The following is a 15,421-nucleotide window of genomic DNA, read 5'->3' on the forward strand; positions in this document are numbered from 1 at the left end:
TGTCATTTAGTGTTTAGGGACTTGGGGGTGAGTTTAGTTTCTACAGCTTAAGCCTAGACATAGAAAATCTGACTTATTAAAAAATGTACAGCCTTTGTTTCTGGTGTTTGCTCTAACATTTCTGAGGGGTAGAGCTGCAATGGTAGGGTAGGAGTGGGGGCCTGGACTCACAGCTTGTGTACTGAAATTTATTTTAAAAAATCCTGGTCACAGATATGCTGAGTGATGGAAGTGGTGTCCAATCGACTCTCAAGAAGGTAAACAATAAAATGGACAAGTGACCCATAGAAAGATCCTTTTGAATTCGTTTAATATATCTCTAATATATAAAGTAATTCTTTTCCTTGGATTAGAGGGAATCGTGGATCTTTTTTGCTGAACTAAAGCTAAAAATGATGAATAGCGTGGATTAAATATCAGAGTCCTAATCACAGGCTGTATATCTAGGTTAAGATATCAGGAGATAACATTTAAAATGTTCAAACAAGGAAAAGCTCGTTTATAATGATATATAAGAAAAGAGAAAAGGCATATATGTCACTTCTATGGTATAAAAAGAAACAGATTCAATCTGAATTTGCCTCCAATCGATAAAATAACTATAAATGATAAATCTTTGTTGTAAATACAGTGTGATTTTTTTTTTTTTTTTTGTTTAGAAGATGCTGACCGGTAAATATGACGTAATGTTCTACACAGTCACTACACGTCCATTCAGAAAGCAGCGGGTGACGTCACCGACGCTGCGTCCATGTTTAGCTCGAGCCTTAGGAGAGAGAGAGCGCGGGTGTGTGAGTACACACACACACACACACACACACCGGACATTGTTCAGTACCGTTCCATGGCTCACTTCACCGCCGGAGCACCGAGCGAGCTGCATGACGGTGTTTTCAGGAGACCGTAGTCCGCAGCTTGGTGCGGACTAAACCGACGTGCTGACGGAGAACCGCGAGGAGCAGCTCCCCGGGGAGGAGGGAGGGGGATTCACCGCTGTTCCTGGAGAGCAGAGGTAGGAACACCACCGACAAGCATCCACCGACACCTTCACTGTCACCCGGTCAGACCTGCAGACACGAGCACACTGTTCCTGCGTGTGGTCTGTGGTCACTGACCCCGCTGCACAGTGAAGGAACACTAGCCTGCAGTTACAATGCAGTGATGACAGCAGTGACTCCTGACCCGGTCAGAGCACGAGCCCAGCACCACAGATTTCACTGAGGTAAAGCTAATCATACACTCATATCAATCATTAAAGCACGTGGAATCACTGTAGTTATCCCAGGTGGAGCCTGACTCTGTGTAGGAGCATATACACCTCATCTGTCTGTGTGTGTGTCTGTGGAGGGATTTTACCACAGCATCACAACCTTGGGTCACCACTGTGAACGATGCAGTCATGAAACTTTTTCAGGTGTGTGGCTGAGATCCAAATGAAGGCCAGTTCAAAGATGGGTGTGGTCTGACCCGGGAGTCTTTTCCTGCAGTGGAAGGTATATCTACAGCCATCTGATGGAAGTGTGAGGATCTGACGTCTGTATCTTTGTACTTTATATGCTGCCAACATTCTGACTTGTCAAACACAGGTGTGACAAACAACATTTGTGCTACATTTGCAATAGTTGCTGGAACTCAGCCATCATTCATTCATTCATTATTTGTTGGAACTGTGCCTTTGCTACTGCGACGAGTCAGAATGTCTGCTTGAAGCCATGTCTCTTACACTGTGTGAGTGTACGTGTGTGTGTGTGTGTCTGTGTGCAGAATGCCGTCTCTGTCGGAGCAGCTGCAGGAGGTGCGGAGTCGGGCTGAAGTGTGCCTGTACTCTGGGGGCAGGGTGGTGGAGGTGCGGGTCGGGGTGATGGCTATGGCTAATCTGCCTTTACCGCCCTGCTCCAAATACCGCCACATCTCCGCCGAGACCATGGTGATAGAGAACAGCTTCGGCAGCAACAGGAAGGAGGTGAGAGAGAGAGAACAGGTGCACACGCACAGTGTTCCCCACCTGGAAATACCTGTGTAACATCCATCCAGACAGAGACATGAGTCGGCGCTTTCTGTTTTAACTCATAACACACAAATCATTTTGTCCATATTGAGTCAGGAGTTCAGAAACCTGGAGTCCAGTCAATCAGACCAGACTGGGGGTGTGGGTTAGAGATACTCTGATTTACAGAAAGCCCTCAAACATTTAGAGTTTGTTATTCACAAGAAAGAAAGACACATTCTCTTTCCTCTAGATGACAAGATAGAAGAGACTGTCCTGTGGCTGGGTGCGAGATGAGTTGCATTTTCTGTTTCAGACTGAACTTGAACCTTAAAACGGTTTTGCTGTTCTCTCTGCTTCCTCAGACCCTCGCTTCCCTCCAGCGTTTGTCCACAGCACTGAACATCCTGGAGAAGTACGGCTGTAACCTGACAAACCCCAACAGGCCAAAGTTCTGGAGGACAGTGAAACACAACAACCCAGTGTTCAGGGCCACTGTCGATGCTATTCAGGTAACAAAAAAAAAAAAATCAGAGTATAGTAGAGCATTACAGGTGCCTTAATAAAAATGTGCTGCTCTAGGGGTCTGATGTCCTGATCCTGATCCTGAAACTACCACAATCTCCTCTCAATCTTGTCCCTTTCACTCTCAAACCCTGGGACTAATTTCCTTTGTACCCTGTTTGTTGTTTCCACTCCCAGGGAGGACGAGCAGTGCTCTGTCTCTATGGTTACTCCAATCAGCAGCCGGATGGGCTCAGCTTCCCTGATGACGTCACAGATCCTGATGTGGGCCGAGTCGCTGCCGTCACGCTCGAAGTGATGAGTCTGAGGATGGAACTAGAAATGCTCATCAAGGTGTGTGTGCACGTCTGCATGTCTTTCTGTGGTTGTGTGGACAAAGTTTGGTTTGAAACCAACCGTTGTGGTCGGCCCTCACAATTTGAAAGAGCTGTTTGAGGCTTAAGGCGTGGTTTTAAGGTTTAGGTTAGAATCAGGTTTAGGTTCGGGTCAGGGTAAAGGTTGGGGGTTAGGCATTTATTTGAGATTGTTAAGGTTTCAAAGTGCTTGTGGTCTCTCAACAGATTGAGTGGAAAAGTAATGGCAAATTCTCTTTCCAAATAATGGAGCATTTGTGTTTGCCCCTGCTCTCTTCTTGTTATGTCAGACTGCCCCCCCCCCCCCCCCCCCCCTCGCTGTTTGCTGGAGCACCAAAGAAGGCTTTGAAACTGCACCACCTGAGCTGTATAAATGCAGCTACAGCTGTGCTACACCAGCCATCCTGACACAAGCTGGTTTGGGGTTAGCCCCCCCCCCACTCAGTAATACTGACCTCAGTGTAACTGAAGCTGCTTCATTCTGTGGGGCTGCTCTGGTACTTGCACATGTATATCTGCATGGTTCTGTACTTTCTGCTTGACCTGAAAAAAAAAACACACTGATGTAACCTGTCACTTGGTTTGAACCCAGGAGGCCCACCCCCACCCCGAGTTCTATGAGAGAATCATCCCTACTCTGAGACACAAGGTAGAGTCCATCATACCACGTTCATATCTGCCATCTCTTCACTTACATGTTTGATTTAAAGACTATGTTATGGTTCAATAAATACTGGATCACAGGGACAGAAAACCTCTGCTGCACTGCTCTTTATAGACTGAAAGCAGGAAGTCTTCTCAGGTTTTCCACCCAGAGAACATGGACAATAGAATCCTTCTCCAGCTGGCTGACTTCCTGTTGTCACACTGCACACGCTAACCACAGGAGAGTGTTTTACTGATCCAACTCTTTTAGACTTTTTTTATTTGTCATTCAACAAAGTGACTTAAATTCTTCTGACACACAAAAAAAAAACATTAGTGACCATTAAAAAATGTATTTTAAACAGGCCATTGTTTTAAAGCTTGTTTCTTTCTTAATGATTTAAAATGAATGTGTATTGGAAAAAGTCTTTCATGGGCAAATCCGACTGTGATCGCTATGTCTGAGTGGTTTTTCCAAAACAAAAGGCACTGATTCCTCTTCATCTTTGAGCCTCATTTTCCACCTTGCTCTCGTATTCAAGCCCTTAGAACTGAGGATCTAAGGGGGCTTGTACAGTACATTCTAGCACAGGCAACTTGATGTTCCAGTTAAAAGTGAAATTGTTTATGTGAATACTGAATTCAATCTGAGACCCGTCTTAAAATGATATACCCTGTTCTGTTGGTGAACTGCTGTCCATTGTCCCAGTCATCTTTTGTGCCACTCCTCTCTCTTCTTAGGATGTGGGTCTCAATACCGATGCTGTGGTCTACCACTCCTCCTCCGCTTCGTGTCACTCCGACGGCCAGACCAAGTCTCTAGCCTTCCCCCTCCACCATCACTCCTCCAGGGAGAGTGGCCGTGGCCACTCCCTGTCCTCCAACCACCAAAGTCTCAAGTCCATCCAGGTCTTTTCCACCTCATCAAACAAACACCCAGGTGAGGACAGAAACCGCTGTTTCACTGCACTGACTGCTTTGTTTTCCATGGAGTTATTTGTGCTTGCTTTTGTGTTCCAAAAGCTCACCTGTTGTGTAACAGGATAACAGGTTACTCACGCTTCCACGCGCTGTATTGTTACCTCTGTTTCAGAGAACTGCTCCATCTGCGGAATATTCCGAATCTCTGCCCATTGCCTCACCTGCCTCCAGGGCCTCTGCTCGGAATGTGACAGGCTGTACCACTCCTACCCGGAGAGGGCCAACCACCGTCGAACAGCTGTCACATCATCATCATCATCATCATCATCATCATCCAAAAACAGGAGCAGTCACAGGTCAGAACAAAGCAGAGGCCACATAAACTGAGACCAGGGTTAGGGTTTCAGCTCTGTTATTATCTTAGTGCAGAATAAATGAAAATCACATGCAGTTGCTGGTTTATATTTGAACCTGAGTAACGGTTGGCTAACTGAGTCTAACAGTCACTCTTCCCCTGTTTCAGCTCTCCTACCTGGTGTTGCCTTCACTGCTCTAAAGTCAACTCTATCCAGGATGTGCTGTGTGAGGATTGTGAGCGCCCTCGCCTGGAATCCATCAGCTCTAAGTCAGATGACTCTCAGCCTGCCACCATGACTGGTCTGTGTTAGCTGTTATCTGTGAACTTGGATCCTTAGACCCCTTTTTGGTTTAGACCAAGTTTCAGACTCTGTTACTGGAGACTAGGCCATTAGTGTTTATAATTTACATGTGTGTGTGTGTGTTTATGTATCCTTCTCAGAGTGGCAGTGTAAGAGCTGTACCATGGTGAATGTAGCCAGCAGTATTCTGTGTGAGGTGTGTGAAAGACCTCGTTTGGCCACACGACCTCCAGTGACCCCATCACACCCACCCATCACCCCGCCCAGGCCGCCTGCACCAGTACTAGGTATGCCTGGTGACCCAGACAGCCAGGTCAGTTAAAATTATATTTGAATCGTCTTACGTCTTACATTACAAACATTCTGTAAAATGTCGTCTCAGGTGGACACAGTGGAAATATCAGGCTTGCCTATGTTACCTACAATATCTCTCTCTCTCCCCCCACACTCCCTCTCTCCCTCTCTCTCTCTCTCCAGTGGGTGTGTCAGTTCTGTACCTACCTGAACTACTCTCCTGCTACAGTGTGTGAAATGTGTGACCTGGCTCGTCCAGAGCCCGCCCCCTTGCCTGTGAAGCTCCGCCCTCCCTCTCCCGTCAGACGGGTCCCCGCCCTGCCAATCAAACCCAAAGAGCCCGCCCCTGAAGACCTGGACTCCTGGAGGCAGAGGCTGATGAAGGAGGAGGGGCTGAAGCTGATTCAACTGATTAGAGCAAGTCGCCTTCATCACCTTTCATTAAGCTGAGATCTACACTGCATTGGGCGTCTGTATTCTAGTGTATGTGTCTTTTATGCCTGCATCAGGACGGAGAGAAGAAAGGAGTGAGTCCAGAAGAGGTGTACACAAGCATGAGGGTAGCTGGGGACAGCAGCATCCTGCCCTGCAAATGGTTAAAGACAGACCTTCCTCTGCTGTTAGACCAGATCAGGATGCTGGTAGCGACATCCTCGCTTCAGTCTGTTTCTGACAAGACCACAGCAGAGCACACAGTCAGTATGCTTCTCTCAGAGCACATCAAAGTCTGTTTGATCCTGACTAATCACACCTTTGTGTTTCTCTGACTGTGGCCGTCAGTTGTGTTTTTCTCTTAGTGATTGACTGTCCTCTAACACAGAGCAGGTCCAGTGAAACTCCTGCTGAGGATGCCAAGGAAGAGACAGAGAAAGTGGTCCAGCTGTCCAGAGCAGAGGCCAAGCAGGCCTGGCTGACAGCAGGGGGTGACACTGAGAGAGCCGCCAGACAAGCTCTGAGAGACAGGCTCGCCAAGGTGACAGATACATATCAATGAAATGTTTAGAGATGCATCAGTCTTTTTTGTTTTGTTTTTTTTGTCCAGAGACAGTATCGTTATTTGTCTTCACCCCTACCCTCTCAGGTAAAGGAGCTGTGTGCGCTGGGCTTCAGTGATGAGGCTCATTGCCATGAGGTTTTGAGGCAGAGCGGTGGCGAGGTGAGAGGGGCCCTGGCCCTGCTTCAGCGCCCCCTTCTGGAGCCCTTCCACAACCGTATTTGGAGCGACAAGCCTGAGCCTCCAGTAGACATCCATCACCCTGACAAACAGGTGAGAGTCCAGTCCAGTTTTAGATTCTTCTGCAGACAGACACAGTCAAAGACCAGCTAGTGAACGTAGCAGAGCATTTAGCAGCGTAGGGGATGGTGGAGACCAAACCAGAGCACACGGGTGACCAGAGAAAAGACTCCAAATACATCCAAATGTTGACTCCAGTGTAGTTCTTGATATTACCACAAGGCGTCTCTGTAGAGCTATGTTTGTATGAAAGGCAAGGCAATAATTCACTGCAGAGCTGTGAGAGTCAGAGTCATCCCCACCTGCATCGAGTCAAACACACCATCACCCTGCTGCCTAAGTCTCCCATGTGCTGTCTGAATAATTACCCCCCCCTCAGCACTCGCACCATATCATCATGAAGCGCTTCGAGAGGCTGGTCCAGCAGCACTTTTAAGTCCAGCCTCCCCATCACACTTCCTCCAGTTTGTTGAGCCCCCCGCTGAGGACTCTGTAGAAGGTGAGCCTCCCCCCAGCCATCCCTGACCACGCTCTACAGAGGCACCGCTAAGAGCCTCCTGACCACCTGTATCACTGTCTGGTATGGGAGCTGCAAAATAGGCTGTGAAAACCCACAAGGACCCACAAGGCCAGTTAGGCCAGACCATGTGATGTCTGTCTTCTATATAATTCCTTTCTTCTCTTCCAGCGGACATGTCGGAGGTTGCTAGCGGTGTACGATCTTCCTAGCTGGGGTCGTTGTGAGCTGGCGCTGTCGCTGCTTTTGGAGCACAGCGCCCCCTACTCGCTGGAGGATGTCGTGCAGGCTGTACGTGAGTCCCACGACCGGGAGTTTATCAAGAGAGTGCTGGCTAAAGAGTGTCCCATCTGCCTCTCTGTCTTCCCCCACAGCAAGGTACCGAGACAGTGAATGTTTCTATGAGCACTGAAGCGTATCCTCCGTCATTTCTAACCTCCTCGTCCCTCTCTCCTCTCTCTCTCAGATGCAGTCTCTGACATCGTGCCAGTGCTCGGTGTGCTGTGATTGTTTCCAGCAGCACTTCACCATCGCTGTAAGGGACAAACACATCCGGGATATGGTGTGTCCGGTCTGCTGGGAGCCCAACATCAACGACCCTGAACACCTCAACAGCTACTTCTCCACCCTGGACATCCAGGTAGGGGATGAAGGGCAGTTTGTGTGCAGCACAGGTTTCACGCAGATAGAAGTTAAACTAATGTGAAAACATGATTCCAATGTGTCTAGGGAAAATAAACTATTGCTGTGAATATCTGTTTTTTTATTTTTGTTATATAGTTTTTGCATCCTAATGCAGAGCAGAGAGTTCAGATGAATGTGCACTGAAATTTGTTTCGATTCGAGGTTTGTAGGGAAATAAACAGCAAACCAAGTTGGGACTATTCGGTGTATAGGCTGTAATTAAAGCTGTAGAATATTTATGTGATAACATGGAGTTTTTAATCTGAAGAAAGATGATACGATTGTGGTAGGGTGGGACTGGTCCAGTGATTTAGTGCTGTGCTTTCAGACAGATAAAAAACAGAAGCTCAGGAGTTTGCAATGGAAGCAGCGGGTGCTGAGATTCAGGTTTTTTTGTTTATTTTGTTTTTAATTCCTGGTTGAATAAAGTTTTATTATTGAATTCCATTCAACAGCTGCGGGAGTGTCTGGAGCCAGAAGTCTATGAGCTGTTCCACAAGAAGCTGACTGAGCAGGCTCTAATCAAAGACCCCAAGTTCCTCTGGTGCTGTCATGTGAGTACACAGGGGGGTCGCGCTCGGCTTTGTCAACAAAATGCACAAATGACACAGTGACCACACACACACCTCGACACATGTTACACAGGACAGTCATACCTCGGTATTCTAGTTAAGAGACAGAGTGAGACAGAACAGGATTGGGACTGAATAGCAGTCATATTTACGGCTTTATAAGGTTCAACTGCTGCTTTAATATGAGGAGCCTGAACATGTTAACATTACGTCAAACAATGATATCAAGTGTGTTTTTAGATTCAACTCTGTTTTCTAGGAAACAGAATGTATTCATTTTAGATAATAACACTTCCTGTCCCTGCCTCTCCTCTCCTCTCCTCTCCTTCCCTCCTCTCCTTCTCTCCTCAGTGTTCTTATGGGTTCATCTACGATGGAGACCAGCTCAAAGTTACCTGTTTTCAGTGTCGCAACAGTTTCTGTGCTCAGTGTAAAAAGCCTGTAAGTATTCTGTGTCTCTCTGTGTCTCGCGGTCTTTCTCCGTGTCTCTCTCTGTCTCTCTCCGTGTCTCTCTCTGTCTCTCTCTGTGTGTCTCTGTGTGTCTCTGTGTTGCTCTCTGTGTTGACTGGGTTTCTGTGATGAAACTTTGTTCCATAAAGCAAATGCAGAGTGTCACAGAGTCACCAAGGGAAATAATTACATATATAACAGAAACAGAAATAACACACAGTCACATAAACCAACATGATGTATAATAATACTGACCACAGTGATACATGCATTAATATACACAGACAGATTAAACACAGAAAAGGAACAGTGACCGAGCAGGGACACCAGAGCAATGGTTTCAGCAATGTTCCTGCAGCTTAATGATAAATGTTCTTAACTGCTAAAAAAGACTATTTGAACTTTCAGTAACCGACCTGTTTCCTGTGCGAAGCTGAGTCTGGGCGTCACGTAATCCTCAGATTAGTGAAAGTTTAACATGCCACATGTCTGTGTGCAACTCAGGTCATCGCTGACTAATTTGCTTTCAGGGCCTTGGACTTTCCATCATGCCTGAGACACAAGCCTGAGTGTCCATCAGCCTGAACTAATCTTTGTAATGTTAATCACAAATGACTGAAGTCAGAGTCTTAATGTTGCTCTTCTGTGTCCGTCTGACATTTCTGATTAAAGCCACGCGTGTGTGTGTGTGTGTGTGTGTGTGTGTGTGTGTGTGTGTGTGTGTGTGTGTGTGTGTGTGTGTGTGTGTGTGTGTGCTGATTTCATTGCTGTGCCATAGACTCCATCAGGGAATAGTCAGGTTGGTACCAGGTCCACACCGCATGTTGATGTGTCTGCATTGTCTCTGCAGTGGGAGTCTCAGCATGCAGGTCTGTCCTGTGAACAGTACCAGTCATGGAAGAGAGAGAATGATCCGGAGTATCAGAGGCAGGGTCTGGCTGGATACCTCAGAGACAACGGCATCAGTGAGCACGCACACACACACACACACACCAGGGTTTAAGAAAGTTGCCCTAGGGTTTGTATATATATATATATATATATATATATATATATATATATATGCTTGCGTGCACCATGGGGAGTCTTCTTCTTATGTCACAATGTTCTTAAGTTTCCCCTCTTCCTGTCTCACCTGTCACATCCTCACTCTCCTCCTCTCATCCCTCCCTCGCTTCCAGCCTGTCCCAACTGCCGCTTCCAGTATGCGCTGTCTAAAGGAGGCTGTATGCATTTCTGCTGCTCACAGTGTCGGTACCAGTTCTGCAGTGGCTGCAACAACCCTTTCCACACTGTAAGTCTGACACAGTGTAGTCCTCATCATCGAAATATGGAGTCGTCACGGAGACAGTGTTATATTTTATCAGATGAAATACTGGTCCACATGTCTTCCTTTATTAGTGGGTGAGAAAAGGGGACCTCGTCTTGTGGAGGTCCTGTACTTCAGCTCATTCATTTTCAGTACATACATCAGCATAGAAAGTGTGGGTAGATGTAGCCCTCTTAACACACACTGCACAAATTCCAGTGGTTCAAAAGTAACTGGACAAGTGAAGAAGATAATGAGGCACAAATAAAAAAGCCAAAAAAATCTGTCAGAGGAATATCGAAGGTTGTTGCTCTGCCAAAATCAACAGCTGGGTTCTTTCTAAAAGAGCATGTGTGCACGGGAAAACAAGAAGATCTAAAACCTGCTGATGTAAAACCTGTCAAACTGAAGCTGAGACTCTGCACTTTAATGTAGGATCCATTATGTTTTACTTGCAAACTAAATGTGCTGCAGCTTCAGAGCTGGAAGAATAACAAAAAAATGTGTAACTGTCCAAAAACTGTCCTGGACTGTCTGTGAACGAGCCCAGAAATCACACAGCGTGTAGTTTAAACCCTGGTCTGAAGATGTGGTGGATATTTTCCATTTATTTGATGTTCTTTTTCAGTTTCTTCATCAATTTGTCAGATCACATCAAGGTAACAGTGCAGGTTGAAGAGACAGAGTGAGGAAGTGCTCATGCTACAGGCTGATACAGAATCATTTATTCTTTTTTTTGCCAAACAATGTTGAATTTGTCTGAGTTTAAACAGGTAAACCCTTCAAATAATGACAGAGTGTCATCGTTAGAATGAAATGTATTCGCCGTGGATGAAAGTCACTGTAAAGGTCAAATGACGGATGACAGGAAGTCTCGTCTTCTCCCGACTTCACGTCAGACCTGTGCAGTGGACGAGTGCAGTGTGTCTGGACTGCATGCCCATCATCCCAGAGACTGCCTCTTCTACCTGAGGGACTGGGAACCTTCCAGACTGCAGGCGTTACTCCAGGTACATTCACACACACACAGAGTACACACCTCAGTATAACATGGTGATTGGAGTTTAGTTTGTAGTGCTCACAGCAGCACCGGCGTCCCTGTTAGTTAATTAGCTGAAAACTGTTCATGAACTCCCTTTAAGCTATTTGTTTTGTTTTGTAACATGAATCTATTATTGCTTTGTTGTGTTTTCTGTATTTTGTGGTTGGCACCTCAGGGGCCACTGTACAAACCTGCGCCACACAGACCAGTGTTCTTCTTTTCTTTGTGACTCACAGAACAATGACGTGGCCTTCAACACCGAGCCTCCTCCTGGAACACAGACAGGTGGGCCATTTTACTTTGAAACCTTTAACGTGACACAACCCTAAAAGATATTTTCCCCCAGCTTTGTAGTTCACACTGGACACATCCATCCATTCTACCCTCAGTACGGTTATGATATTTATTTTGGTTTGAATTGATTTCAGAGTGGAACTGAACCATCATATTTGAGCTCATAGTTTGTGCTGCTGTTGAACTGGATTGTGGTCTTCTGACAGGTGTTTGTGATATTTTATATTATATTACTGCAGCAGAGAGTCCATCCACCTAACTCACCATCCAGCTGAATCAACACCTCTACCTCTACCTTATTATAGGACTGCATTTATTCTGGCTAGGTGGACTTCATGAAGTGGCAACTGAGTGTGTTTGCACAACATTTAGAATTCACCATTAAAGACAGACAGACAGGTGGAGATGAGATCGTGTTGAGATGCAATGTTAATACTAAAATAAATGCACCACGTCTCTTTGAGAGTTTTAGGTTTAGTTTGAGAGTGATAGGTGTCACTGACAGATTCAGATTCTATGACATTTCTTTATTGTTTTTATTACTTTTCCAATAAAAACAATGTAAATGTAGCAATAACACATCCGACAGGGGAGCTCTGTGAATGTTAGCTGCTACAGTGTCTCTAGACTCAGTCTATGAGACACTGTTTTACATTAAGCTTTAACCTTCCACTGACTTTATCTTTAAACCCTGGTAACATTTCTCAGCTACTGCTCCTCTTCATGTTTATTCTAAATTAAGTCTAATATAAATCCTGACAGTAGAAACAAGTCTCTTGTGAAAATGATCAGTGACATAGTAACTGTTTGTGTCAGGGCCTCTGAAACTCCTGGCTGCTGATAGTTGGGAAGGTGGATTAAGTTTAATCTGTGTCAGATTTGCATGTTACCTTTGACCCACCTCTGTCTTCGTCTCCCCCTTTTTTTTATCTTCAGGTCTGTGTGGAGTGATAGAGCAGAAGGACGAGGGAGGGCAGCAGACAGATTCAGCCTGTGGAGCTCAGACCCAGCACGGACACGCTGGACTCTGCGAGTGCGATGCCTTTACTCACTTCATCGTTTCCTCCTCCATGCTTCCTTCCGTCACACTCACCTGTCCCATGCCGATATATATGTGTCTTGTTACACATGATTACATTAAGTTAGGCTCCACCACACAAACTAGCTCTTACGCAGATTGCTAACTGTTGTGCTGAAAGGCGAACATGTTTTCGCTCTGTCACCATGTGTACAGAAACTGAAGAGCTATGAATCCTCTCTCTCACTCAGCAAATCCAAAACTAGCTTACTCATACATGAAATACATGAGCGTGAAAGAATCAGCGCCTCATGTGTTGACCTTCTGGGTTTATTTATCTCCTGTCAGTCGGTACTACACCTTGTGTCGTGGTAAATAACAAGTAAAAGGACTGACAGTCAGTTTTACTGTGGCTCAGACAGGCTGAAAACATAAAGCTGATGTTATAATTCAGAGCTGCTGCCTGGAGACTTTAACTTTTGTTTTGCATACATGCAGTTAGAAAATGGAATGGATTATAATAATGGACATTTGCTGACTGCTCTGAGTGCTGCTGCTGTTTCTGCCCCGTTTGTTTACCACAGAGCTGTCTCTGTCCCTGTGTCCCCCAGGTCTCAGCTATGAAAAGTAATTACCATAAATTTGCCAGTTAGCTGGTCGCTAATAAATTTCATATTAAAATAATAATAATAATAATAATGACTCACGTGACACATTCAGACTGATGTACATTTCTGCAGCACTCATTTCATCAGTAAAATAGAGTCATGTCACTTTGACTCTCTTTAACAGCTTCACTTGTGCTTGGTTGGTTTTCAGTCAGTGTTACGCTGCTGTCAAAGAGTCACCGACTGTGAAAGCACATAAAACCAGGAGGAAGGTTTGACTGACAGAGACGTTCAAAAAAGAAAGAGAGTGTAAAAACAACAACAAGTTTCCTTTAACATCACAACATCTCATGCACATCTTTCATCTGTTAAACCATCAGTCATCATAGTTTCAGCATCATGTGTGAACATGCTAACATGTAGGGGGTGTGTTCTGGTATCCAGGAAGCATTACCGGGAGTACCTGGTCAGCCTGATCAACAGCCACTCCATCGACCCTGCCCCCCTCTACAGCTCCAACGAGCTGCTGCTGGCCTGCAGGAGGTACAAGGTGGACGACACCCGAAGGGACGGAGAGGACGGCTTCACCTACTACAGCAGACTGCTTGAGGTGAGTGAGTGTGTGTGTGCATGCATGTATGTGTAAATGTTCCATACATTTGCATCTCTTGCATTTTATTTGGATAGGGTGCCATTAACATCCCCTCTGTGCTCCCTCTGCAGAAACTGATGGATGAAGTGCCGCTCGGCGACAAGGTCCCACGCAAGAAATAATGAATGCCTCACTTCCTGTTTCCTCTTTCCTGCAGTTACGATCGTGCTGACCTTTCAACCTAAAACTCTAAATGTCAGCTCGTGTTCCCATGACGCTGTAAATACACTGTTTTAGTGTGCCACGTTCTAAATGCTGCTTTTCATTAGCATTTGTTCAGTAGAGCAGGACATGATAATATGGTTTAAAGACTGCTGGTTTCAGTTGAGAGGTTTAAACATCTGAATTAAAAGCCCCCCCCCCCAAAAAAAAATATGATGGAACCGCAGCTCCACACCACCAGGGGCCTGTATCAGCGTAGTCTGGCTCTCTTTGGGTTACCTGATCGTACACTTTAAAACAGCAAAAAGCAAAATAAGCAGCCAAAGCAAAGGTTCATTTGAATTAACAGTGGACGTACTTTAATCTGCAATCATCATCTCAGTCAGTCCTGAAACATTTAAATGGCCTCCTGTTATTCTGAGCTGCAGTGAGAGAGTCTGCGGCTCAGAATAGCTCTGCACTCCTGGGCAAATTCCAGATTTGTAATTGTAATTATGAATATGGAATCATAACATCCCCCTTTTAGCTGAAACCCCAGCTTGAAAACACTTTAGCCGCTAAGAGTCTGTTTTTTTTTTCTGCTGTTGATTCATGAAATTTCACTTTCACTTTCTTGACCAAGTGCTGCCAGGATTTGATATTTAGTAGTAGATTTAGAGTAGGTGAGGAGTGCAGTATAGGTTACCATGGTGATAGCCCAGCTGAGGTTAAACCCAAAGATAGCTGGATAACCCACTGAGCTGACTCCATGATACTGGCCCCAAGTGTTGAATGGCATCGTCACACCACGAAGCTCTGTGTTTACCGCACATATGTCTCTGTTGTGTTTTATTTATTGCTTGTAAAGTAAAAGACTATATTGTGCATGTTTCTACTTGACATGTGAGTATTGCACCTAAATCAGTGAACAGGCATTAACAGTATTTACACATGATTTTTGGCTTGCGTTGCATTGGGTGCTGTGAAAAGTGGGTTTAACATGCAGCAGAACGCCAGAACAGGTTTGTGAATTACTGATGATGTCAAAACTACAAGTGCTTTTCATGACTGATGTGTTTTTTTAATTATTTACTGTATCACAGCTCACAAATGTAAAGTCAGTGCATGCTGTGTTCTGTACTATGTCAAAAATAAATGTTAACAGCTGAGGGGTGTGCTTCTTTCAGTTCCACACGTTTGATTTGGTGATCATTTGTGGTGGTGTGCTTATGTGATGGAATTTTGTTTAAAGTTTCCTGTTATTTTATCAACCTCTGCACAGAAAGCAGGTGAGCTGGAGAACAGGAGCACCTTCAACAAGGGTAAGTCAATCACACAATTTTAACACAAACAGAAAACAAACCTGGTTGTGGAGATGTATCACTTTCAGGTTATGTTTCATGTGATTTTTGAATTCATATCATTTATTTTTCTTTCTTTGCATTTATTTCTTATGTTGTGCATTTTCAGCATGTCTATTTATATGATCGTTTTATTAATATGCTGTATTGATTTG

General features: G+C 45.1%; 1 protein-coding gene across 1 annotated transcript; it reads left to right on the forward strand.

Annotated features, from left to right (window-relative positions):
* Positions 1-1,765: 1,765 nt before the first annotated feature.
* LOC121193254 (E3 ubiquitin-protein ligase RNF31) lies at positions 1,766-14,131 on the forward strand. The gene is made up of 23 exons (XM_041055475.1): positions 1,766-1,963; positions 2,353-2,499; positions 2,690-2,845; positions 3,458-3,514; positions 4,252-4,450; positions 4,604-4,787; positions 4,955-5,088; positions 5,231-5,403; positions 5,568-5,801; positions 5,894-6,079; positions 6,205-6,357; positions 6,466-6,651; positions 7,307-7,513; positions 7,602-7,775; positions 8,275-8,373; positions 8,743-8,832; positions 9,692-9,806; positions 10,023-10,135; positions 11,050-11,160; positions 11,429-11,477; positions 12,423-12,519; positions 13,557-13,722; positions 13,836-14,131. Exons 1-23 carry the CDS (start codon positions 1,766-1,768, stop codon positions 13,884-13,886), a joined length of 3,279 nt encoding a protein of 1,092 aa, XP_040911409.1. The 3' UTR covers positions 13,887-14,131.
* Positions 14,132-15,421: the final 1,290 nt, after the last annotated feature.

Source organism: Toxotes jaculatrix, chromosome 14, assembly GCF_017976425.1.
Source record: "Toxotes jaculatrix isolate fToxJac2 chromosome 14, fToxJac2.pri, whole genome shotgun sequence".
Classification (NCBI taxonomy): domain Eukaryota; kingdom Metazoa; phylum Chordata; class Actinopteri; family Toxotidae; genus Toxotes; species Toxotes jaculatrix.

Bases quoted from the DNA above. Each gene is read 5' to 3' on its own strand.
- LOC121193254 (XM_041055475.1), top strand. From the start codon at position 1,766: ATGCCGTCTCTGTCGGAGCAGCTGCAGGAGGTGCGGAGTCGGGCTGAA. The intron at 5,802-5,893 runs GCAAGTCGCCTT...TGCCTGCATCAG, and splicing joins AGCTGATTCAACTGATTAGA to GACGGAGAGAAGAAAGGAGT. The intron at 8,374-8,742 runs GTGAGTACACAG...TTCTCTCCTCAG, and splicing joins AGTTCCTCTGGTGCTGTCAT to TGTTCTTATGGGTTCATCTA.